This window comes from Arachis stenosperma, chromosome 6 (genome assembly GCF_014773155.1).
Source record: "Arachis stenosperma cultivar V10309 chromosome 6, arast.V10309.gnm1.PFL2, whole genome shotgun sequence".
Lineage (NCBI taxonomy): Eukaryota > Viridiplantae > Streptophyta > Magnoliopsida > Fabales > Fabaceae > Arachis > Arachis stenosperma.
This window is the reverse complement of record NC_080382.1, coordinates 97,659,469-97,684,150: the sequence shown is the minus strand read 5'-3', so window position 1 is coordinate 97,684,150 and position 24,682 is coordinate 97,659,469. Positions and strand designations below refer to the sequence as shown.

The 24,682-nt window shown below is 38.8% G+C and overlaps 1 protein-coding gene and 1 non-coding gene across 2 annotated transcripts; one reads left to right on the top strand and one right to left on the bottom strand.

Annotated features, from left to right (window-relative positions):
* The first annotated feature begins 7,036 nt into the window (after window positions 1–7,036).
* LOC130937121 (small nucleolar RNA R71) lies at window positions 7,037–7,144 on the top strand. The gene has a single exon (XR_009068353.1). It is a non-coding gene; the product is annotated as a small nucleolar RNA R71 (small nucleolar RNA).
* A 16,350-nt stretch (window positions 7,145–23,494) lies between these two features.
* LOC130934316 (uncharacterized) lies at window positions 23,495–23,887 on the bottom strand. Its single transcript, XM_057863899.1, has one exon. The coding sequence runs from the start codon at window positions 23,885–23,887 to the stop codon at window positions 23,495–23,497; it is 393 nt and encodes a 130-aa protein (XP_057719882.1).
* Window positions 23,888–24,682: the final 795 nt, after the last annotated feature.

Below are 24,682 nucleotides of genomic sequence, written 5' to 3'. Positions count from 1 at the left end.
CTAGACCATCGAGCAAATCTCGTTCATCAAAAATGGCGCCGTTGCCAGGGAGTTGCAATGGTGTTATGTTATTGGCTATTGTGAATATGTGAATATGTTTGTCTTTTACTTGTTTGTTAGTTTTTTTTAGGTTTGGGACTTTGTTCTCATTTTTACTAGTTTTTGTTTTTATTTGCTATTATGAATTCTCATCCTCACTTTGGCTATGAGTTTGGCTCAAATTATATTGTAGGGAATGGGAGCTACAATGACAATATGCACCAAGAATGGAACAATCAAAGGTGGGAGGAGCCTCAAGAGATTGATCAACCTTCTTGGCAACAACAACCTCCGATTTCTTATGGGTATAATTCTAATCCTAATACATATCAATCTAATGGATGTGGTGACCCTTATTGTGATTTTCAACAACCACCACCACATGCCTATGAACCACCCCCTCCACATGATTTTGAGCCACCTTACTCACAAGCCCCTTTTCACCAAACACCTCCATACGACCCCAACCCATATCCACCATACCAACCACCTTGTGAACCATATGAACCATATGAAGAACCACCCCAATTCCACCACCAATACCCTCAAGAACCACCACCTCCATACTATTTCCAAGATGAACCACCTCCAATGTATGAGAACTCTCAACCACAAGATGAATCACCTCCCATATTTGAAAAAATCATGGCTCAGTTTGCTAATATTACCGCTACCTTGGACTCATGGGACTCATGTGGTGCACGAAATTGTGATCATCAATGGCGCCATCAACATGGTACGCTCATTGAGGTCTCAACTCTTCATCACAACTCCGCACAACTAACCAGCAAGTGCACTGGGTCGTCCAAGTAATAAACCTTACGCGAGTAAGGGTCGATCCCACGGAGATTGTTGGTATGAAGCAAGCTATGGTCACCTTGTAAATCTTAGTCAGGCAGACTCAGATGGGTATAGTGATATACGAATAAAACATAAAGATAAAGATAGAGGTACTTATGTAATTCATTGGTAGGAATTTCAGATAAGCGTATGAAGATGCTTGGTCCCTTCCGTCTCTCTGCTTTCCTACTGTCTTCATCCAATCCTTCTTACTCCTTTCCATGGCAAGCTTATGCAAGGGTTTCACCGTTGTCAGTGGCTACCTCCCATCCTCTCAGTGGAAATGTTCAACGCACCCTGTCATGGCACGGCTATCCATCTGTCGGTTCTCGATCAGGCCGGAATAGAATCCAGTGATTCTTTTGCGTCTGTCACTAACGCCCCGCCCTCAGGAGTTTGAAGCACGTCACAGTCATTCAATCATTGAATCCTACTCAGAATACCACAGACAAGGTTAGACCTTCCGGATTCTCTTGAATGCCGCCATCAGTTCTTGCCTATACCACGAAGACTCTGATCTCACGGAATGGCTGGCTCGGTTGTCAGGCGATCAACCATGCATCGTGTATCAAGAATCCAAGAGATAAACATTAGAGCCTTGTTTGCTTGTAGAACAGAGTGGTTGTCAGTCACTTGTTCATAAGTGAGAATGATGATGAGTGTCACATAATCATCACATTCATCATGTTCTTGGGTGCAAATGAATATCTTAGAACAAGAACAAGCGGAATTGAATAGAAGAACAATAGTAATTGCATTAATACTCGAGGTACAGCAGAGCTCCACACCTTAATCTATGGTGTGTAGAAACTCCACCGTTGAAAATACATAAGAACAAGGTCTAGGCATGGCCGAATGGCCAGCCTCCCAAAGTGATCAAAAGATCTCAAGAACAAAAGATTCCAAAGATCAGAAGATGAAAATACAATAGTAAAAGGTCCTACTTATAGGAAACTAGTAGCCTAAGGGTTACAAAGATGAGTAAATGACATAAAAATCCACTTCCGGGTCCACTTGGTGTGTGCTTGGGCTGAGCAATGAAGCATTTTTCGTGTAGAGACTCTTCTTGGAGTTAAACGCCAGCTTTGGTGCCAGTTTGGGCGTTTAACTCCCATTCTTGTGCCAGTTCCGGCGTTTAACGCTGGGAATTCTGAAGGTGACTTTGAACGCCGGTTTGGGCCATCAAATCTTGGGCAAAGTATGGACTATCATATATTGCTGGAAAGCCCAGGATGTCTACTTTCCAACGCCGTTGAGAGCGCGCCAATTGGGCTTCTGTAGCTCCAGAAAATCCACTTCGAGTGCAGGGAGGTCAGAATCCAACAGCATCTGCAGTCCTTTTCAGTCTCTGAATCAGATTTTTGCTCAGGTCCCTCAATTTCAGCCAGAAAATACCTGAAATCACAGAAAAACACACAAACTCATAGTAAAGTCCAGAAAAGTGAATTTTAACTAAAAACTAATAAAAATATACTAAAAACTAACTAGATCATACTAAAAACATACTAAAAACAATGCCAAAAAGCGTACAAATTATCCGCTCATCACAACACCAAACTTAAATTGTTGCTTGTCCCCAAGCAACTAAAAATCAAATAAGATAAAAAGAAGAGAATATGCAATGAACTCCAAAAACATCTATGAAGATCAGTATTAATTAGATGAGCGGGGCTTTAGCTTTTTGCCTCTGAATAGTTTTGGCATCTCACTTTATCCTTTGAAATTTAGAATGATTGGCTTCTTTAGGAACTCAGAATCCAGATAGTGTTATTGATTCTCCTAGTTAAGTATGATGATTCTTGAACACAGCTACTTATTGAGTCTTGGCTGTGGCCCAAAGCACTCTGTCTTCCAGTATTACCACCGGATACATACATGCCACAGACACATAGTTGGGTGAACCTTTTCAGATTGTGACTCAGCTTTGCTAGAGTCCCCAATTAGAGGTGTCCAGGGTTCTTAAGCACACTCTTTTTGCCTTGGATCACAACTTTATTTCTTTCTTTTTTTCTTTTCTTTTTCTTTTTTTTTTCTTTTTTTTTCGTCTTTCTCTTTCTCTTTTTTTTTTTGTATTCACTGCTTTTTCTTGCTTCAAGAATCATTTTTATGATTTTTCAGATCCTCAGTAACATGTCTCCTTTTTCATCATTCTTTCAAGAGCCAACATTCATGAACCACAAATTCAAAAGACATATGCACTGTTTAAGCATACATTCAGAAGACAAAAGTAATGCCACCACATCAAAATAATCAAACTGTTATAAAATTCAAAATTCATGCAATTCTTTCCTTTTTTTTCAATTAAGAACATTTTTTATTCAAGAGAGGTGATGGATTCATAGGACATTCATAACTTTAAGGCATAGACACTAAGACACTAATGATCACAAGACACAAACATAGATAGACATAAGCACTAAAATTCGAAAAATAGGGAAATAAAGAACAAGGAGATTAAAGAACGGGTCCACCTTAGTGATGGCGGCTTGTTCTTCCTCTTGAAGGTCTTATGGAGTGCTTGAGCTCCTCAATGTCTCTTCCTTGTCTTTGTTGCTCCTCTCTCATGATTCTTTGATCTTCTCTAATTTCATGGAGGAGGATGGAATGTTCTTGGTGCTCCACCCTTAGTTGTCCCATGTTGGAACTCAATTCTCCTAGGGAGGTGTTTAGTTGCTCCCAATAGTTTTGTGGAGGAAAGTGCATCCCTTGAGGCATCTCAGGGATCTCATGATGAGAGGGGTCTCTTGTTTGCTCCATCCTTTTCTTAGTGATGGGCTTATCCTCATCAATGGGGGTATCTCCCTCTATGTCAACTCCAACTGAATAACAGAGGTGACAAATGAGATGAGGAAAGGCTAACCTTGCCAAGGTAGAGGACTTGTCCGCCACCTTATAGAGTTCTTGGGCTATAACCTCATGAACTTCCGCTTCTTCTCCAATCATGATGTTATGAATCATGATGGCCCGGTCTAGAGTAACTTCGGACCGGTTGCTAGTGGGAATGATTGAGCGTTGGATAAACTCCAACCATCCTCTAGCCATGGGCTTGAGGTCATGCCTTCTTAGTTGAACCGGCTTCCCTCTTGAATCTCTCTTCCATTGGGCGCCCTCTTCACAAATGTCATTGAGGACTTGGTCCAACCTTTGATCAAAGTTGACCCTTCTTGTGTAAGGATGTTCATCTCCTTGCATCATGGGCAAGTTGAATGCCAACCTTACATTTTCCGGACTAAAATCCAAGTATTTCCCCCGAACCATTATAAGCCAATTCTTTGGATCCGGGTTCACACTTTGATCATGGTTCTTGGTGATCCATGCATTGGCATAGAACTCTTGAACCATTAAGATTCCGACTTGTTGAATGGGGTTGGTAAGAACTTCCCAACCTCTTCTTCGGATCTCATGTCGGATCTCCGGATATTCACTCTTTTTGAGTGAAAAAGGGACCTCGGGGATCACCTTCTTCAAGGCCACAACTTCATAGAAGTGGTCTTGATGCACCCTTGAGATGAATCTCTCCATCTCCCATGACTCGGAGGTGGAAGCTTTTGCCTTCCCTTTCCTTTTTCTAGAGGTTTCTCCGGCCTTGGATGCCATAAATGGTTATGGAAAAACAAAAAGCAATGCTTTTACCACACCAAACTTAAAAGGTTTGCTCGTCCTCGAGCAAATTAAGAAAGAAGAGAGTAAAAGAAGAAGAAATGAAGGAGATGGGAATGGCTTTTGTTTTCGGCTAAGAAGGGGAAGAAGTGGTGTTTAGGTTGTGTGAAAATGAAGGGGTGAAGAGGGGTTTATATAGGAGAGGGGGGCTCATGGTTCGGTCATGTGAGGGTGGGTTTGGGTGGGAAAGTGGTTTGAATTTGAATGGTGAGGTAGGTGGGGTTTTATGAAGGATGGATGTGAGTGGTGAAGAGAAGATGGGCTTTGATAGGTGAAGGGTTTTTGGGGAAGAGGTATTGAGGTGATTAGTGAATGGGGAAGAAGAGAGAGAGTGGTGGGGTTGGTGGGGATCCTGTGGGGTCCACAGATCCTGAGGTGTCAAGGAAAAGTCATCCCTGCACCAAATGGCATGCAAAATCACGTTTTGAGCCAATTCTGGTGTTAAACGCCGGGCTGGTGCCCATTTCTGGCGTTTAACGCCAGGTTCTTGCCCTTTCCTGGCGTTTAACGCCAGTCTGGTGCCCCTTTCTGGCGTTAAACGCCCATAATGGTGCCAGACTGGGCGTTAAACGCCCATCTGCTAACCTTACTGGCGTTTAAACGCCAGTAGGTTCTTCCTCCAGGGTGTGCTGTTTTTCTTCCTGTTTTTCATTCTGTTTTTGCTTCTTCAATTGATTTTGTGACTTCTCATGACCATCAACCTACAAAATAAAATAGAATAACAAAGAAAAATATATAAAATATAACATTGGGTTGCCTCCCAACAAGCGCTTCTTTAATGTCAGTAGCTTGACAGATGACTCTCATGGAGCCTCAGAAATGCTCAGAGCTATGTTGGAACCTCCCAACACCAAACTTAGAGTTTGAATGTGGGGGTTCAACACCAAACTTAGAGTTTGGTTGTGGCCTCCCAACACCAAACTTAGAGTTTGACTGTGGGGGCTCTGTTTGACTCTGATTTGAGAGAAGCTCTTCATGCTTCCTCTCCATGGTGACAGAGGGATATCCTTGAGCCTTAAACACAAAGGATTCTTCATTTACTTGAATGATCAGTTCACCTCCATCAACATCAATCACAGCCTTTGCTGTGGCTAGGAAGGGTCTGCCAAGGATGATGGATTCATCCATGCACTTCCCAGTCTCTAGGACTATGAAATCAGCAGGGATGTAATGGTCTTCAATCTTCACCAAAACATCCTCTACAAGTCCATGAGCTTGTTTTCTTGAGTTGTCTGCCATCTCTAATGAGATTTTTGCAGCTTGCACCTCAAAGATCCCTAACTTCTCCATTACAGAGAGAGGCATGAGGTTTACACTTGACCCTACACAAGGCCTTCTTGAAGGTCATGGTGCCTATGGTACAAGGTATGGAAAACTTCCCAGGGTCCTGCCTCTTTTGAGGTAGTTTCTGCCTAGACAAGTCATCCAATTCTTTGGTGAGCAAAGGGGGTTCATCCTCCCAAGTCTCATTTCCAAATAACTTGTCATTTAGCTTCATGATTGCTCTAAGGTATTTAGCAACTTGCTCTTCAGTGACATACTCATCCTCTTCAGAGGAAGAATACTCATCAGAGCTCATGAAAGGCAGAAGTAAGTCCAATGGAATCTCTATGGTCTCATTTTGAGCCTCAGATTCCCATGGTTCCTCATTGGGGAACTCAGTGGAGATTAGTGGACGCCCATTGAGGTCTTCCTCAGTGGCGTTCACTTCCTCTCCTTCCTCTCCAAATTCGGCCATGTTGATGGCCTTGCACTCTCCTTTTGGATTTTCTTCTGTATTGCTTGGGAGAGTACTAGGAGGGAGTTCAGTAATTTTCTTGCTCAGCTGTCCCACTTGTGCCTCCAAATTCCTAATGGAGGACCTTGTTTCAGTCATGAAACTTTGAGTGGTTTTGATTAGATCAGAGACCATGGTTGCTAAGTCAGAGTGGCTCTGCTTAGAACTCTCTGTCTGTTGCTGAGAAGATGATGGAAAAGGCTTGCCATTGCTAAACCTGTTTCTTCCACCATTATTGTTGTTGAAACCTTGTTGAGGTCTCTGTTGATCCTTCCATGAAAAATTTGGATGATTTCTCCATGAAGAATTATAGGTGTTTCCATAGGGTTCTCCTAGGTAATTCACCTCTTCCATTGAAGGGTTCTCAGGATCATAAGCTTCTTCTTCAGATGAAGCATCCTTAGTACTGCTTGGTGCATTTTGCATTCCAGACAGACTTTGAGAAATCAAATTGACTTGTTGAGTCAATATTTTATTCTGAGCCAATATGGCATTCAGAGTATCAATCTCAAGAACTCCTTTCTTCTGATTAGTCCCATTGTTCACAGGATTCCTTTCAGAAGTGTACATGAATTGATTATTTGCAACCATTTCAATTAGCTCTTGAGCTTCTGTAGGCGTCTTCTTCAGATGAAGAGATCCTCCAGCAGAGCTATCCAAAGACATCTTGGATAGTTCAGAGAGACCATCATAGAAAATACCTATGATGCTCCATTCAGAAAGCATGTCAGAAGGACATTTTCTGATCAATTGCTTGTATCTTTCCCAAGCTTCATAGAGGGATTCTCCATCCTTCTGTCTGAAGGTTTGGACTTCCACTCTAAGCTTACTCAATTTTTGAGGTGGAAAGAACTTTGCCAAGAAGGCATTGACTAGCTTTTCCCATGAGTCCAGGCTTTCTTTAGGTTGTGAGTCCAACTATGTCCTAGCTCTGTCTCTTACAGCAAAAGGGAATAGCATAAGTCTGTAGACCTCAGGGTCAACCCCATTAGTCTTGACAGTGTCACAGATTTGCAAGAATTCAGCTAAGAACTGATGAGGATCTTCCAGTGGAAGTCCATGGAACTTGCAATTCTGTTGCATTAGAGAAACTAATTGAGGCTTAAGCTCAAAGTTGTTTGCTCCAATGGCAGGGATAGAGATGATTCTCCCATAGAAATTGGGAGTAGGTGCAGTAAAGTCACCCAGCACCTTCCTTGCATTGTTTGCATTGTTGTTGTTTTCGGCTGCCATGGGTTCTTCTTCTTTGAAGATTTCTGTTAGGTCCTCTACAGAGAGTTGTGCCTTAGCTTCTCTTAGCTTTCGCTTCAAGGTCCTTTCAGGTTCAGGGTCAGCTTCAACAAGAATGCCTTTGTCTTTGTTCCTGCTCATATGAAAGAGAAGAGAACAAGAAAATGTGGAATCCTCTATGTCACAGTATAGAGATTCCTTGAGGTGTCAGAGGAATAGAATAATAGAAGAAAGAGGTAGAAGAATTCGAACTTAATCAGATAGAGTTCGAATTGTGCATTGAGGAGGAGTGGTACTCCATAAATAGAAGGATGTGAGAAGAGAGGAAGAGCTTTTTCGAAAATTAAGTTAAAGAATTTGAAAATATTTTGAAAAATACTAATTAATTTTCGAAAATAAGAGTGGGAAAGAAATCAAGTGATTTTTGAAAAAGATTTTGAAATTAGAAGTCAAAAAGATTTGATTGAAAACTATTTTGAAAAAGATGTGGTTAAGAAGATATGATTGGTTTTTAAAAAAAATGTGATTGAGAAAATATGATTTGAAAACAATTTTAAAAAGATTTGATTTTAAAAATTAGTAACTTGGCTATCAAGAAAAGATATGATTCAAACATTAAACCTTTCTCAACAGAAAAGGTAACATACTTGAAATGTTCAATCAAATCATTAATTGTTAGCAAGTATCTTTTGAAAAAGGAAGGAAATTGATTTTGAAAACATTTGATTGAAAAGATATGATTTGAAAAAGATTTGATTTTGAAAAACTTTGAAAACTTGAAAAAAAATTGGTTTGAAAACAAAATCCTCCCCCTTGTGCCATCCTGGCGTTAAACACCCAGAATGGTGCACATTCTGGCGTTTAACGCCCAATGCACTACCTTTTTGGGCGTTAAACGCCCAACCAGGCACCCTGGCTGGCGTTTAAACGCCAGTCTGTCCTTCTTCACTGGGCGTTTTGAACGCCCAGCTTTTTCTGTGTAATTCCTCTGCTGCATGTTCTGAATCTTCAGTTCCCTGTACTATTGACTTGAAAATAGAACCAAGATCAAATACACAATGCATGCAAGACACCAAACTTAAAATTAGACACTAGACTCAAACACGAAACATCAAATGTTTTTTGGTTTTTTATGATTTTGAAATTTTTTTTTTTTGGATTTTTTTTCAAAAATTTAAGTGGAAAAAGAAAATAAAGGGATCAAAATTCTTAATGAGAATTTCAGGAATCATGCAATGTTAGTCTAAAGCTTTTAGTCTAAAGGATTTAGACATGGATAGCCAAGCTTCAGCAGGACATTGCATTCAAGAGCTAAATTGATGAGAATCAATCAGCTTTGGTGATGGTAAGATCATCACTTTGAAACACTAGAATTCACTCTTAAGAATTCTGAAAAATACCTAATCTAAGCAACAAGATGAACCGTCAGTTGTCCATACTCAAACAATCCCCGGCAACGGCGCCAAAAACTTGGTGCACGAAATTGTGATCATCAATGGCGCCATCAACATGGTACGCTCATTGAGGTCTCAACTCTTCATCACAACTCCGCACAACTAACCAGCAAGTGCACTGGGTCGTCCAAGTAATAAACCTTACGCGAGTAAGGGTCGATCCCACAGAGATTGTTGGTATGAAGCAAGCTATGGTCACCTTGTAAATCTTAGTCAGGCAGACTCAGATGGGTATAGTGATATACGAATAAAACATAAAGATAAAGATAGAGGTACTTATGTAATTCATTGGTAGGAATTTCAGATAAGCGTATGAAGATGCTTGGTCCCTTCCGTCTCTCTGCTTTCCTACTGTCTTCATCTAATCCTTCTTACTCCTTTCCATGGCAAGCTTATGCAAGGGTTTCACCGTTGTCAGTGGCTACCTCCCATCCTCTCAGTGGAAATGTTCAACGCACCCTGTCACGGCACGGCTATCCATCTGTCGGTTCTCGATCAGGCCGGAATAGAATCCAGTGATTCTTTTGCGTCTGTCACTAACGCCCCGCCCTCAGGAGTTTGAAGCATGTCACAGTCATTCAATCATTGAATCCTACTCAGAATACCACAGACAAGGTTAGACCTTCCGGATTCTCTTGAATGCCGCCATCAGTTCTTGCCTATACCACGAAGACTCTGATCTCACGGAATGGCTGGCTCGGTTGTCAGGCGATCAACCATGCATCGTGTATCAAGAATCCAAGAGATAAACATTAGAGCCTTGTTTGCTTGTAGAACAGAGTGGTTGTCAATCACTTGTTCATAAGTGAGAATGATGATGAGTGTCACATAATCATCACATTCATCATGTTCTTGGGTGTAAATGAATATCTTAGAACAAGAACAAGCGGAATTGAATAGAAGAACAATAGTAATTGCATTAATACTCGAGGTACAGCAGAGCTCCACACCTTAATCTATGGTGTGTAGAAACTCCACCGTTGAAAATACATAAGAACAAGGTCTAGGCATGGCCGAATGGCCAGCCTCCCAAAGTGATCAAAAGATCTCAAGAACAAAAGATTCCAAAGATCAGAAGATGAAAATACAATAGTAAAAGGTCCTACTTATAGGAAACTAGTAGCCTAAGGGTTACAAAGATGAGTAAATGACATAAAAATCCACTTCCGGGTCCACTTGGTGTGTGCTTGGGCTGAGCAATGAAGCATTTTTCGTGTAGAGACTCTTCTTGGAGTTAAACGCCAGCTTTGGTGCCAGTTTGGGCGTTTAACTCCCATTCTTGTGCCAGTTCCGGCGTTTAACGCTGGGAATTCTGAAGGTGACTTTGAACGCCGGTTTGGGCCATCAAATCTTGGGCAAAGTATGGACTATCATATATTGCTGGAAAGCCCAGGATGTCTACTTTCCAACGCCGTTGAGAGCGCGCCAATTAGGCTTCTGTAGCTCCAGAAAATCCACTTCGAGTGCAGGGAGGTCAGAATCCAACAGCATCTGCAGTCCTTTTCAGTCTCTGAATCAGATTTTTGCTCAGGTCCCTCAATTTCAGCCAGAAAATACCTGAAATCACAGAAAAACACACAAACTCATAGTAAAGTCCAGAAAAGTGAATTTTAACTAAAAACTAATAAAAATATACTAAAAACTAACTAGATCATACTAAAAACATACTAAAAATAATGCCAAAAAGCGTACAAATTATCCGCTCATCATCATGCAACAAGCAAAGCACCTCCATGAATGAATATGAGAAATTAACCGAATAAAGGAGCATGAAGGAGATTTTAGAATCTCAACATGAAGACAAGAAGATGGGGCATGTCTTGCAACAAGTGGAGGAGGGAAAGTTTGTTAATGAAGAAGAAGTAGTTGAAGAGTTAGAGGAAGTTAAACAAGAGGTGGATTTCAAGCTTGAGAACACTTCCACACCAAGTGATATTGTTGATGATCTTGTGGAAGTTCTTGAACTTTCTTCCATTGAACTTGAAAATGATGTTGAGGAGGATAATGCGCAACCTCCAAGGCATAGTATGAGTGATGAAAGATTGGAAGAGGTTGATCAAGAGATGGATTCAATCATTGAGAATTTCTTATCTACAATTGAATCCTCTCCTATTGGGCTTAAAATTGAGATCAAGGAAGAAAATACCTCACCTCTCATACCCTTGGTGAGCAATGAAGAAGAGATTGAATTGGAAGGAAGCTACCAAGAGGAAGAGGTTGAAATTGAAGAAGCTTGTGAAGAGATGGAGATAATCAAAGAAGAGCACAAGGGAGTGGAACTTGCAAGACCATTGGAGACATCCCTTCCTAAGTCACCATCCAATACAACATTCAAGTGGGTAAAACTCTTATCCCTAGGTTTTATTATCCCACTTGAATATGGTTTGCTTGAAAATGATGGTCAACTTAGAGCTCTTTGTGGATTGAGGAGTAAGAAAGAGTCATGTAGTGGTTGGAAACATCATTCTAGGTTCATTATGGTTGCATGCTCAAAGTTTGATTGCAAGGTTTGGTGTGGAACTAAATTGCATAGGTCTAGGAGAATGTTTGGGTGCTTAATTGAGAATTCTAAGGTCATGCCACCCAATTGGAATCATGATGATCAATTTGAAGATGGGCGTCAAAACAAAGTGTGGGATCCCGGATTGCACAAGGAGAATCAAATTTGGGAGCCCATGGCTTGTGTGGAACTCCATCAAGGCTTGGAGTTATCATCTTTGAAGAATGGAGCTTATTGGAGACTCAAGCATTGGTGAATGTTCAAGGATAGCTTCAAGCACAAGCCACCTTGAGAGGAGCTCCCCATAAGTCCAACTTAAGGACAATAAACAAAAGTGATAGGTGGGAGACACCCCACCATGGTAATATCTTTTCATTTTCTCTTTTGTAAATATTGGTAGAATTAGTTTAAATTCATATTTAGAGTAGTTTGTTGAGTATATTTGGTAGTCTAGTATGTTAAATAAGGTTTTATGGTGTTTGGGCATCTGTTTGGAGGTTTGGAATGCTTGGATTGGTGCAAGAACATGAAAAATTTTGAAAAATAGTGCATCAACCCGCGCGTGCATGCACCTGGCGCGTACGCGCGCCTTAAGCATTTTCGATCACCCACGCGAACGCGCCATGTACGCGTACGCGTGGATTGAAAAATTCATCCCTCCATACATTGACCCGAGAGTTGTGCCTACATTACGCCAGCACCATGCCTGAGGCACAAACCAACCCGCGCGTACGCGCCTGGCGCGTACGCGTCCTTGATGCCAATTGTGCAATGCACGCGCCGATAGTGCCACCTGCCCTCCTGGTATATGTTCCTGAGAGTTATGCCTAGTTTGTGCCTACTCTGTGCCTGCAACCCACACGTGCATGCACCTGGCGCGTACGTGTCCTTCGGCCAAACTGCACATCGGCGCGTAAGCGTGCATGATGCGTCTGTGCCGGTAAAAAAAAGAGTTTTTTCTCCCATTTTCCATTTTCTTTTGTCCATTACATTTTCATACTTTTATTCTTTTGATGAGCGGATAATTTATACGCTTTTTGGCATTGTTTTTAGGAAGTTTTTAATAAGTTCAAGCTACTTTTAAGGATGTTTTCATTAGTTTTTATGTTAAATTCACATTTCTGGACTTTACTATGAGTTTGTGTGTTTTTCTGTGATTTCAGGTAATTTCTGGCTGAAATTGAGGGACTTGAGCAAAACTCTGAAAAAGGCTGACAAAAGGACTGCTGATGCTGTTGGAATCTGACCTCCCTGCACTCAAAATGGATTTTCTGGAGCTACAGAACTCCAATTGGCGCGCTCTCAATGGCGTTGGAAAGTAGACATCCAGGGCTTTCCAGAAATATATAATAGTCCATACTTTATTCGGAAATTGACGATGTAACTTGGCGTTGAACGCCAATGCCAAGTACATGCTGCTGTCTGGAGTTAAACGCCAGAAAAATGTCATGATCCGGAGTTGAACGCCCAAAACACGTCATAACTCGGAGTTCAACTCCAAGAGAAGCCTCAGCTCGTGGATTGATCAAGCTCAACCCAAACATACACCAAGTGGGCCCCAGAAGTGGATTTATGCATCAATTACTTACTCATGTAAACCCTAGGAGCTAGTTTATTATAAATAGAACTTTTTACTATCATAATCTCATCCTGGATTGTATTTTGAATCCTGTGATCACGTTTTGGGGCTGGCCATTCGGCCATGCCTGAACCTTTTACTTATGTATTTTCAACGGTGGAGTTTCTGCACACCATAGATTAAGGGTGTGGAGCTCTGCTGTACCTCAAGTTTCAATACAATTACTATTACTTTTTATTCAATTCTCTTTTATTCTTATTCCAAGATATACGTTGCACTTCAACTTGATGAATGTGATGATCCGTGACACTCATCATCATTCTCTCCTATGAACGCACGTGACTGACAACCACTTCCGTTCTACTCTAGGCCGGGCGCATATCTCTTAGATTCCCCAACATAATCTTCGTGGTATAAGCTAGATGGATGGCGGCATTCATGGGGATCCGGAAAGTCTAACCTTGTCTGTGATATTCCAAGTAGGATCCCGGGAATCTGGAAAGTCTAACCTTGTCTGTGGTATTCCGAGTAGGATTCCGGTATTGAATGACTGTGACGAGCTTCAAACTCCTGAAGGCTGGGCGTTAGTGACAGACGCAAAAGAATCAATGGATTCTACTCCAACCTGATTGAGAACCGACAGATGATTAGCCGTGCTGTGACAGAGCATTTGGACCATTTTCACTGAGAGGATGGGATGTAGCCATCAACAAGGGTGATGCCTCCAGACGATTAGCCGTGCAGTGACAGCGGATAGGACCATTTTCCCGAGAGGATTAAAAGTAGCCATTGATGATGGTGATGCCCTACATACAGTTTGCCATGGAAAGAAGAAAGAAGAATTGGATGAAAGCAGCAGGAAAGCAGAGATTCAGAAGGAACACAGCATCTCCATACGCCTATCTGAAATTCCCACCATTGGATTACATGAGTAACTTTATCTTTATTTTCAGTTTATTTAATTTAATCCTATAATCTCTTAATTTAGTTATTTAACCTGACTGGGATTTACAAGGTGACCATAGCTTGCTTCATACCAACAATCTCCGTAGGATCGACCCTTACTCACGTAAGGTATTACTTGGACGACCCAGTGCACTTGCTGGTTAGTTGAGCGAGACTGTGAAGTTAATTTTGGACCATGGTTCTGTGCACCAAGTCTTTGGAGCCATTACCTTGGATTGTTGAAGTGAAAAGAATGAATCACGATTTCGCCCACCAAGTTTTTGGCGCCGTTGCCGGGGATTGTTCGAGTATGGACAACTAACGGTTCGTCTTGTTGCTCAGATTAGGTAATTTTCCTTTCAAAAAGTTTTCAAAAAAAATTTTCAAAATTTTTTTTTTCTTTATTTTCGTTTTTTTAAAGAATATTTTCGAAAAAAATAATAAAAATACAAAAAAAAAACATAAAATCATAAAAATAAAAAATATTTTGTGTTTCTTGTTTGAGTCTTGAGTCAACTTTTAAGTTTGGTGTCAATTGCATGCTTTAAAAAAATTTTCTTGCATTTTTCGAAATTCCATGCATTCATAGTGTTCTTCATGATCTTCAAGTTGTTCTTGACAAGTCTTCTTGTTTGATCTTGATGATTTCTTGTTTTGTGTTGTTTGTTGTTTTTCATATGCATTTTTCGTTTGTTAGAGTCCATGCATTAAAGATTTCTAAGTTTGGTGTCTTGCATGTTTTCTTTGCATCAAAAATTTTTCAAAATTATGTTCTTGATATTCATCATGATCTTCAAAGTGTTCTTGGTGTTCATCTTGACATTCATAGTGTTCTTGCATGCATCTTGTGTTTTGATCCAAAATTTTCATGTTTTGGGTCATTTTTGTGTTTTTCTCTCTCATCATAAAAAAATTCAAAAATAAAAAAAAATATCTTTTCCTTTTTTATCTCCTAATTTTCGAAAATTTGAGTTGACTTAGTCAAAAATTTTAAAAATTAGTTGTTTCTTACAAGTCAAGTCAAAGTTTCAATTTTAAAATTCTTATCTTTTCAAAACTTTTTCAAAAATTAAATCTTTTCCTTTTTTTTTAGTAATTTTCGAATTTTTTTTTAAATATTTTTCAAAATCTTTTTCTTATCTTTTACATCATATTTTCGAAAATTAGCTAACAAGTAAATGTGATTGATTCAAAAATTTGAAGTTTGTTACTTTCTTGTTAAGAAAGGTTCAATCGTTAAATTCTAGAATCTTATCTTTTAGTTTCTTGTTAGTTAAGTAATTAATTTTAATTTTAAAAATTAAATCTTTTTCAAAACTAATTTCAATCATATCTTTTTAAAACCATATCTTTTAAAATCATATCTTTTCAAAAAAATATCTTTTTAATCTTATCTTTTCAAAAATCATATCTTTTTATCTTATCTAATTATCTTATCTTTTTATCTTATCTTTTTCAAAATTTTATCTTTTTCAAAATTTGATTTCAAAATATCTTATCTAACTTATTTTCTTATCTTTTTCAAATTTGACTTTTTGGTTGTTTCTTATCTTTTTCAAAACCACCTAACTACCTTTCCCTCTCTAATTTTCGAAAATACTTCCCTCTTTTTCAAAAATTCTTTTTAATTAACTAATTGTTTCAAGTTTTAATTTTAATTTTAATTCATCTTTAATTTTCGAAATTACTAACTCCTTTTCAAAAATATTTTCGAAAATCCCTCTCTCATCTTCTTCTATTTATTTATTTATTTACTAACACTTCTCTTCATCTCTTATCACCTCCCCTATCCTTACTCTTTATACAGACTATTCATCCCTCTCCTTCCATTATCCCCTTTCTTCTTCTACTAATAATAAGGATCCTCTTTACTATGACATAGAGGATTCCTCTTCCTTTTCTTTTCCTCTTCTCTTTCATATGAGCAGGAACAAGGAAAAAAGCATTCTTGTTGAAGCTGATCCAGAACCTGAAAGGACTCTGAAGAGGAAACTAAGAGAAACTAAATTACAACAATTCAGAGACATAGTAGAGCTCAAGGACATCAATGGTCCTTCAAGAAGGCGCCACCCTCACTAAGGTGGACTCATTCCTTGTTCTTAAAATTTTCTTCTGCTTTTCGTTTTTTTTATGTTATATGTTTATCTATACTTGTGTCTATTAGTAGTTAGTAACTATGTCTTAAAGTTATGAATAAATCCATTAATCCTTCACCTCTCTTAAATGAAAAATGTTTTAATTCAAAAGAACAAGAAGTACATGAATTTCGAATTTATCCTTGAATTTAATTTAATTATATTGATGTGGTGACAATACTTTTTGTTTTCTGAATGAATGCTTGAACAGTGCATATTTTTTATCTTGTTGTTTATGAATGTTAAAATTATTGGCTCTTGAAAGAATGATGAACAAAGAGAAATGTTATTGATGATCTGAAAAATCATGAAATTGATTCTTGAAGCAAGAAAAAGCAGTGAAAAAGAAAGCTTGCGAAAAAAAAAAGTGGCGAAAAAAATAGAAAGAAAAAGAAAAAGCAAGCAGAAAAAGCCAATAGCCCTTAAAACCAAAAGGTAAGGGTAAAAAGGATCCAAGGCTTTGAGCATCAATGGATAGGAGGGCCCAAGGAAATAAAATCCAGGCCTAAGCGGCTAAATCAAGCTGTCCCTAACCATGTGCTTGTGTCATGAAGGTCCAAGTGAAAAGCTTGAGACTGAGTGGTTAAAGTCGTGATCCAAAGCAAAAAGAGTGTGCTTAAGAGCTCTGGACACCACTAACTGGGGACTCTAGCAAAGCTGAGTCACAATCTGAAAAGGTTCACCCAGTTATGTGTCTGTGGCATTTATGTATCCGGTGGTAATACTGGAAAACAAAGTGCTTAGGGCCACGTCCAAGACTCATAAGTAGTTGTGTTCAAGAATCAACATGCTTAACTAGGAAAGTCAATAACACTATCCAAAATTCTAAGTTCCTAAAGAAGCCAAACATTCAGAACTTCAAAGGAAAAAGTGAGATGCCAAAACTGTTCAGAAACAAAAAGCTACAAGTCCCGCTCATCTAATTATAATTAATATTCATTGATATTCTGGAATTTATAGTATATTCTCTTATTTTTATCCTATTTGATTTTCAGTTGCTTGGGGACAAGCAACAATTTAAGTTTGGTGTTGTGATGAGCGGATAATTTATACGCTTTTTGGCATTGTTTTTAGGAAGTTTTTAATAAGTTCAAGCTACTTTTAGGGATGTTTTCATTAGTTTTTATGTTAAATTCACATTTCTGGACTTTACTATGAGTTTGTGTGTTTTTCTGTGATTTCAGGTAATTTCTGGCTGAAATTGAGGGACTTGAGCAAAACTCTGAAAAAGGCTGACAAAAGGACTGCTGATGCTGTTGGAATCTGACCTCCCTGCACTCAAAATAGATTTTCTGGAGCTACAGAACTCCAATTGGCGCGTTCTCAACGGCGTTGGAAACTAGACATCCAGGGCTTTCCAGCAATATATAATAGTCCATACTTTATTCGGAAATTGATGACGTAACTTGGCGTTGAACGCCAACGCCAAGTACATGCTGCTGTCTGGAGTTAAACGCCAGAAAAACGTCATGATCCGGAGTTGAACGCCCAAAACACGTCATAACTCGGAGTTCAACTCCAAGAGAAGCCTCAGCTCGTGGATTGATCAAACTCAGCCCAAACATACACCAAGTGGGCCCCGGAAGTGGATTTATGCATCAATTACTTACTCATGTAAACCCTAGGAGCTAGTTTATTATAAATAGAACTTTTTACTATCATAATCTCATCCTGGATTGTATTTTGAATCCTGTGATCACGTTTTGGGGGCTGGCCATTCGGCCATGCCTGAACCTTTTACTTATGTATTTTCAACGGTGGAGTTTTTGCACACCATAGATTAAGGGTGTGGAGCTCTGCTGTACCTCAAGTTTCAATACAATTACTATTACTTTTTATTCAATTCTCTTTTATTCTTATTCCAAGATATACGTTGCACTTCAACTTGATGAATGCGATGATCCGTGACACTCATCATCATTCTCTCCTATGAACGCACGTGACTGACAACCACTTCCGTTCTACTCTAGGCCGGGCGCATATCTCTTAGATTCCCCAACAGAATCTTCGTGGTATAAGCTAGATGGATGGCGGCATTCATGGGGATCCGGAAAGTCTAACCTTGTCTGTGGTATTCCAAGTAGGATCCCGGGAATCCAGAAAGTCTAACCTTGTCTGTGGTATTCCGAGTAGGATTCCGGTATTAAATGACTGTGACGAGCTTCAAACTCCTGAAGGCTGGGCGTTAGTGACAGACGCAAAAGAATCAATGGATTCTACTCCAATCTGATTGAGAACCGACAGATGATTAGCCGTGCTGTGACAGAGCATTTGGACCATTTTCACTGAGAGGATGGGATGTAGCCATCAACAAGGATGATGCCTCCAGACGATTAGCCGTGCAGTGACAGCGCATAGGACCATTTTCCCGAGAGGATTAAAAGTAGCCATTGATGATGGTGATGCCCTACATACAGTTTGCCATGGAAAGAAGAAAGAAGAATTGGATGAAAGCAGCAGGAAAGCAGAGATTCAGAAGGAACACAGCATCTCCATACGCCTATCTGAAATTCCCACCATTGGATTACATGAGTAACTTTATCTTTATTTTCAGTTTATTTAATTTAATCCTATAATCTCTTAATTTAGTTATTTAACCTGACTGGGATTTACAAGGTGACCATAGCTTGCTTCATACCAACAATCTCCATGGGATCGACCCTTACTCACGTAAGGTATTACTTGGATGACCCAGTGCACTTGCTGGTTAGTTGAGCGAGACTGTGAAGTTAATTTTGGACCATGGTTCTATGCACCAAGTCTTTGGAGCCATTACCTTGGATTGTTGAAGTGAAAAGAATGAATCACGATTTCGCCCACCATCTTTGCATTTTCATTTTGGTTTTATAGCCTGTTTTTACTTTATTTTTTTCGAGTTTCTTATTTTAATAGTAGTGTTGAATGCTCTTACTCAATTGTTGAGAATTTCTTAGTTAATCTTGGTGCTTCTTAACTTGTTTGATATTGTTGGGTGATGAAACTTTTAAATCAATGCTTAATCTTGTATGACTCTTATACTCTTTATGCATTGATATGAACTTGCATGTCTTTCATGACCCATTCTTTCTAGTTGAACTTGATGCTTTTGAGTACTCTTCATGCTTTGACTTTACTCTTGCATCAAGCATTAGTTAATATGCCTTTGCTTGAATTGCTTTCTCACTCACATGCGTAGCTAACATGTAGTGAGAACCCTACTCTTATTTGGCATTAGTCCCCGCATATGTTCTATATGCTTTGCTATCTTTGTTGTAGGCTTAATTTTCTTTCTTTTTCTCTCCTTTGAGGTTGGCCACCAAGAAGGAAAGGAATGGAAAAGCTTCTAATGGGGCAACAAACAAGTTCACCCGCACAAATTTTTGAAGGAACTCATCAATTGTAGCTACCCATCAACCTTGCTCTTCTTTGCATGCACCGAGGACGGTGCAAATTTTTAAGCGTGGGGAGGTCGTCCGACCGATCTCCATGGGTAACAACTTCCTTTTTCAACGCCAATTCTTAGTTTTTGTATTTGTTAGTTAGTTGTTGCATTGCATGACAGGTTGCATGTTAGTTATAATTTGTATATATTCTATCATTTCTTTTTATGTTAGGACTACTTGGTTAGGGTGATAATTTCTTTTCCAAGAAACTATTTTTAGGGCACCCTACCAATTTGAAAAAAAAATGTTAAACTTGCTTGAAGAATGTATTTTGGAACATGGTTTTTGAGCTAAGAACACAAGCATGTGAGTTTTGAGCCAAATTGTGTGGTTACATCATATATAACCACTTATTTTCATTCTTGTGTGCATTATTCTCTTTTCTATGATTGTAATCTTTGATTTGTTTGATTCTTTATGTCCATTATTCTATGTATACATGCATTTATATGATTGAGGCCATCATTTTATTTAGCTCACTTACCCAAATAGCCTACCTTTCATCAACCATTGTTAGCCAATTTGAGCCTATTTAATCCCTTTTATCCTTAATTTTAGCACATCACTAACCTTAAGTGAAAAATAATAAATGTCCTTAATTTGGATCTTTGATTAGCTTAGGCTAGTGAGGGTGTGTATCATTTGGATATGGAAAACTTGGGACATTGGTTGAGAAAAAGTGTGTTTTTGTATTTTTGTTGAAGATTTTGGGAATTGGGTACATATTCATGCACTATATGTAAAACCATATGCATTGATACGTTTGTATATACTTTTGAAAAAACAAAAAAAAATGAAAAAAATGATAAAGAAAAAAAATATATATATATATAAAGAAAAAAAAATAAATAAAAAGGAGACAAAATGCCCCAAAGTAAAGTTCAATAAAATCAATGCATATGGAATGTGAATTAAAGAGAATGCATGAGTATGTGAAAAAGTGGAAATCATGGGTAGCTAGGCTGTGTATTAGAATTATATAGGTTGTTATATGTGTTTGGTGAGAGCTTAGGTTAATCAAAGATTCAAATTTCAAGCTCACTTGACCATATATATCCCTACCTTTACCCTAACCCCATTACAACTTATGAACAAGTTCTCTTGATGAATGTATGCATGCATTGAATAATTGTTGATTGTTAGATGAAAAATAAATCATGGAAAGCATTATTAGAAGAGAATTGAGTGATCGACCCTATACACTAGAGCGACTAGAGCGGATACACTTTCGGTGAGGGTTCGATGCTCAATTCCTTGTTCCCGGCTTTCATGAGCTTTTTTCTTGTAAGTCTATTTGAACTTCATTTTGATACTTGAATTGGTAGGATTCATGAATTGTCATATGATCTTAACCCTACTTGTTCATATAGGTTCTTGGAGATTGATTTACTTTTAACCAAGTAGGTAGAATCATTTTGCATTTAGTTGCACGCATGTAGATAGGTTTATATAGTTTCTTTGCATTGAATAAATGTTCATACCATTTTCTTGTCCTTCTTTATTCTTAGCATGAGGACATGCTTGGTTTAAGTGTGGGGAGATTTGATAAATCCCAATTTTGTGGTTTATCTTGTGCTTATTTTGGGAGATTTTATCACCTTTTCTCACATTTATTCAATGAAATATCATGATTTTGCAATTCTCCCTTGATTTGTGCTTAAATGTGAAAACATTCTTTTTAGGCCTTAAAATAGCTAAATTCAATTCACTTTAATTCCATTCGATGCCTTGATTTGTTGAGTGATTTCAGGTCCATAAGGCAAGTATTGGATGGAATAAGTGAGGAGAAAAGCATGCAAAGTGGGAGAACTCATGAAGAAATGAAGGAACCGTAAAGCTATCAAGCCTGACCTCTTGGCACTCAATCGACCACAACTTGAGCTACAGATGTCCAAATGAGATGGTTTCAGTTGCGTTGGAAAGCTAACATCTGGGGCTTCAAAATGATATAAAATTTGTAATGGTTGCCTGATGCATAGAGGTGTGCACGCGCACTGTACGCATGCGCACCGATGGAACAGCGTGGGTCCATTTTGGGCAACTCGTTGGGGGCGATTTCTAGCTCATTTTGGGCCCAATCCAACTCATTTCTGATGCTATTGAACCCAAGGATTGAAGGGAAATGAACCAAGTAGCCATATTTTAGTTTTCATCATGTTTTAGGGAGAATTCTAGAGAGAGAGGAGCCTCTCTCTCTCTAGATTTTAGGGTAGTTTTAGTTAATTCTTTTCTTGGATCCAAGATATAATTCTTGTTTTGATTTAGTTCTTCCTTTTAATTTCTTGTTATTACATATCTATTCTTTTATTTTACTTGTCAATTCCTTTATTTTGCCATTTTTATGTTTATGAAAAATTGTTGGATCTTAATTTTCTTTAATGCAATTTTATGTTTTCTTTTATGTTAATCTTGCTTACTATTATTGATTTCTTGCTATTGATAGTTATGGGTTTCATTTAATTCTTGCATTTTGTTATGTTTACTTTTCTTGCACACTAGGTGTTTGATAAAATGTTTCCTCTAGTTTTTGAGTAGTTCTCTTTACTCTTGGCCTAGGTGGAGTAATTAGTGACGCTTGAGTTATCTAATTCCTTTGATTGATTGACAATTGGAAGTTGCTAATTGATTTGGATACCACTAACGCTAGTCTTTCCCTTGGGAGTTGGCTAGGACTTATGGAATCAAGTTGATTCATCCACTTGACTTTCCTCCATGGTTAGAGGTTAACTAAGTGGTAGCAATGGACAATTTGTGATCACAATTAAGGAGGATAACTAGGATAGGACTTCTAGTTCTCATATCTAGCCAAGAGCTTTGTTAGTTGTTAGTTTATTTTCATTACTATTTACATTCCATGTCTCTTATCCTAAAAACCCCAAAATATACTTCATAGCCAATAATTGAGCACTTCATTGCAATTCTTTGTGAGACGACCCGGAGTCTAAATACTTCGGTTAATTTTCATTGGGGTTTGTACATGTGACAACTCAATATTTTTTATGTGAGAATTGTTTGTTGGTTTGGAGCTATGCTTACAACGAAGTAATTCTTTCTATAAGAAGAAAATCTAGACCATCGAGCAAATCTCGTTCATCACCTCACACCGTCACTAAGATCACCATACTTCTGTAGTGTTACTCTGACTCGTTGGTCTTTAAGAATTGGGTTATTTGCCCACGTCAACAAAAAATGTCCCTAAGGTGTATTAGCTCTAGCGGCAATACTCTACGCGACACAAGTGAGTTTGTTCCTAAATTTGATACTAAGTTTGACACCTTTATTCTCAAACCTTTCTCTCCATCACAAGCTATGTGTAACGCGGTGTTCTAATATCACACAATGCAGTTAAAGCTTTATAATCAATTATATACCTACCTCTTATCTCAGGCTCCCATATAGGGAGTTCACAGCGAATACACGACCTTACTGTTGGTTCTGACTCGCATCCTGGTTTTTCCCACGATGGCAATCCTTGGCAGTGTATCCAAACAGTCCACAAGTATATAGCATCGACCATTTACTTTCGCTTGGTGAAACTGGGCATTGTTGTTTCTTCGGAATTTCCTTGACCATGAGGATGCTGAGTGGCATTTCCGTCCCTTTTGAAGATCCGGCCTCTTGGTGAAAAATACTTTCCACGACCTCTGCTACTGGTACCCGTGTGAGTATCTCTCGTCAAAGTCGTCTCCCTAATGCAATCTTCCACATCTCTTGCCTCGTTCACCAATTCCAAGAATCCCCTAATCTCCAATGGAGCCACAACACGCATGATATATTCCCTCAGCCCTACTTGGTATTTGATGCATTTCTAGCCCTCACAAGACTCAGGGGCACCCTGACCTATTCTCGAGAACCTACAGAATTTCTCAAACTTACTGGTGTATTCAGCTATAGTTATAGACCCTTGTTTCAGCTATAAGAGCTCCAACTCTCTGGCCTCCCTTATTGACTCATAAAAGTACTTATTATAGAAAGCTGTCTGGAATAACTCCCATGTAATGTCCATATTTTGTTGGTATAGCAGTCGTCGCTCTCCCTGCCACCATTGCCGAGCTTCTCCCACTAGTTGATAAGCTGCATATTCCACGAATTGATCATATGGTACATGTTGAGTTTGCAATGCATGCTCCACAGCTTGGAACCAGTTGTCTGCTTCAGTAGGATTTGTCGATCCATTGAAAAACGGTGGGTCAACTTTCAGAAAAACAGCTAGAGTTCTTGGAACACTACCTAAGTTGTTCTTAGCACCTTCTCCATTTTTGTTTACGGCTGATTGCCTTGTTTGCCGCATAGCATGAGTAGTCATAGCAGGGCTTGCTCGCTTGAATCGTGTTAACTAAGTTAGTCATCGCTGCCATGAGTTCAGCGGGATTGTCTGACGGGTTACCCTCACTCTCTCTTTGAGTACGTGTCTGACCTCGTCCATGAGTCACCATTCAGAGTTTTGTCCACACCAAGCATTGGATATCAACGTGATCAGTCTCAATATCTCGAGCCTAGTGCTTCAATTATCCCAAAAAGGCACTCACAAACAAGCATGCTATACATATATCAAGCAGATAACCTAAATAGCATGAATGAATATGACCCAGAGTATGCAATGAAGCACAATCGGTCCATCCCTCAGTCTCACAAGGACAAATCGCTATGTTACCACTAAATGTAACACCCTAATTACCCTAAGCCTTACCTCATGCCGTAAAGTAAAGGTTAATCAAAGGTTACGACAATTCTAGGCTTATATATATATATATATATATATATATATATATATATATATATATATATATATATATATATATAAGAAATAAGCTCAAAGACAAAGTTACAAAAGCGCAAAACATTCATACGAAGCTATAAACTTAAGGCACAAGATAAAGATACAAGATAACAACATATAAGTATATAAGAGAGTATAATAGTCATAAGAAACTAGCCTCAGCCCGCGGAGTTTAGGCCGTTTAACTATATACAGACATACAGAGTTTTGAAAGTAAAATAACATATACAGTGTTTCTCTCAAAGTAAGCCTCTATCAACATCAATACCTCATCATACATTAATAATCCTCAAAATTATCATTATCCAAACTCCACATCAT

Excerpts from the sequence above, each read along its gene's own strand:
- LOC130934316 (XM_057863899.1), bottom strand. The coding sequence starts at position 23,887 with ATGACTACTCATGCTATGCGGCAAACAAGGCAATCAGCCGTAAACAAA.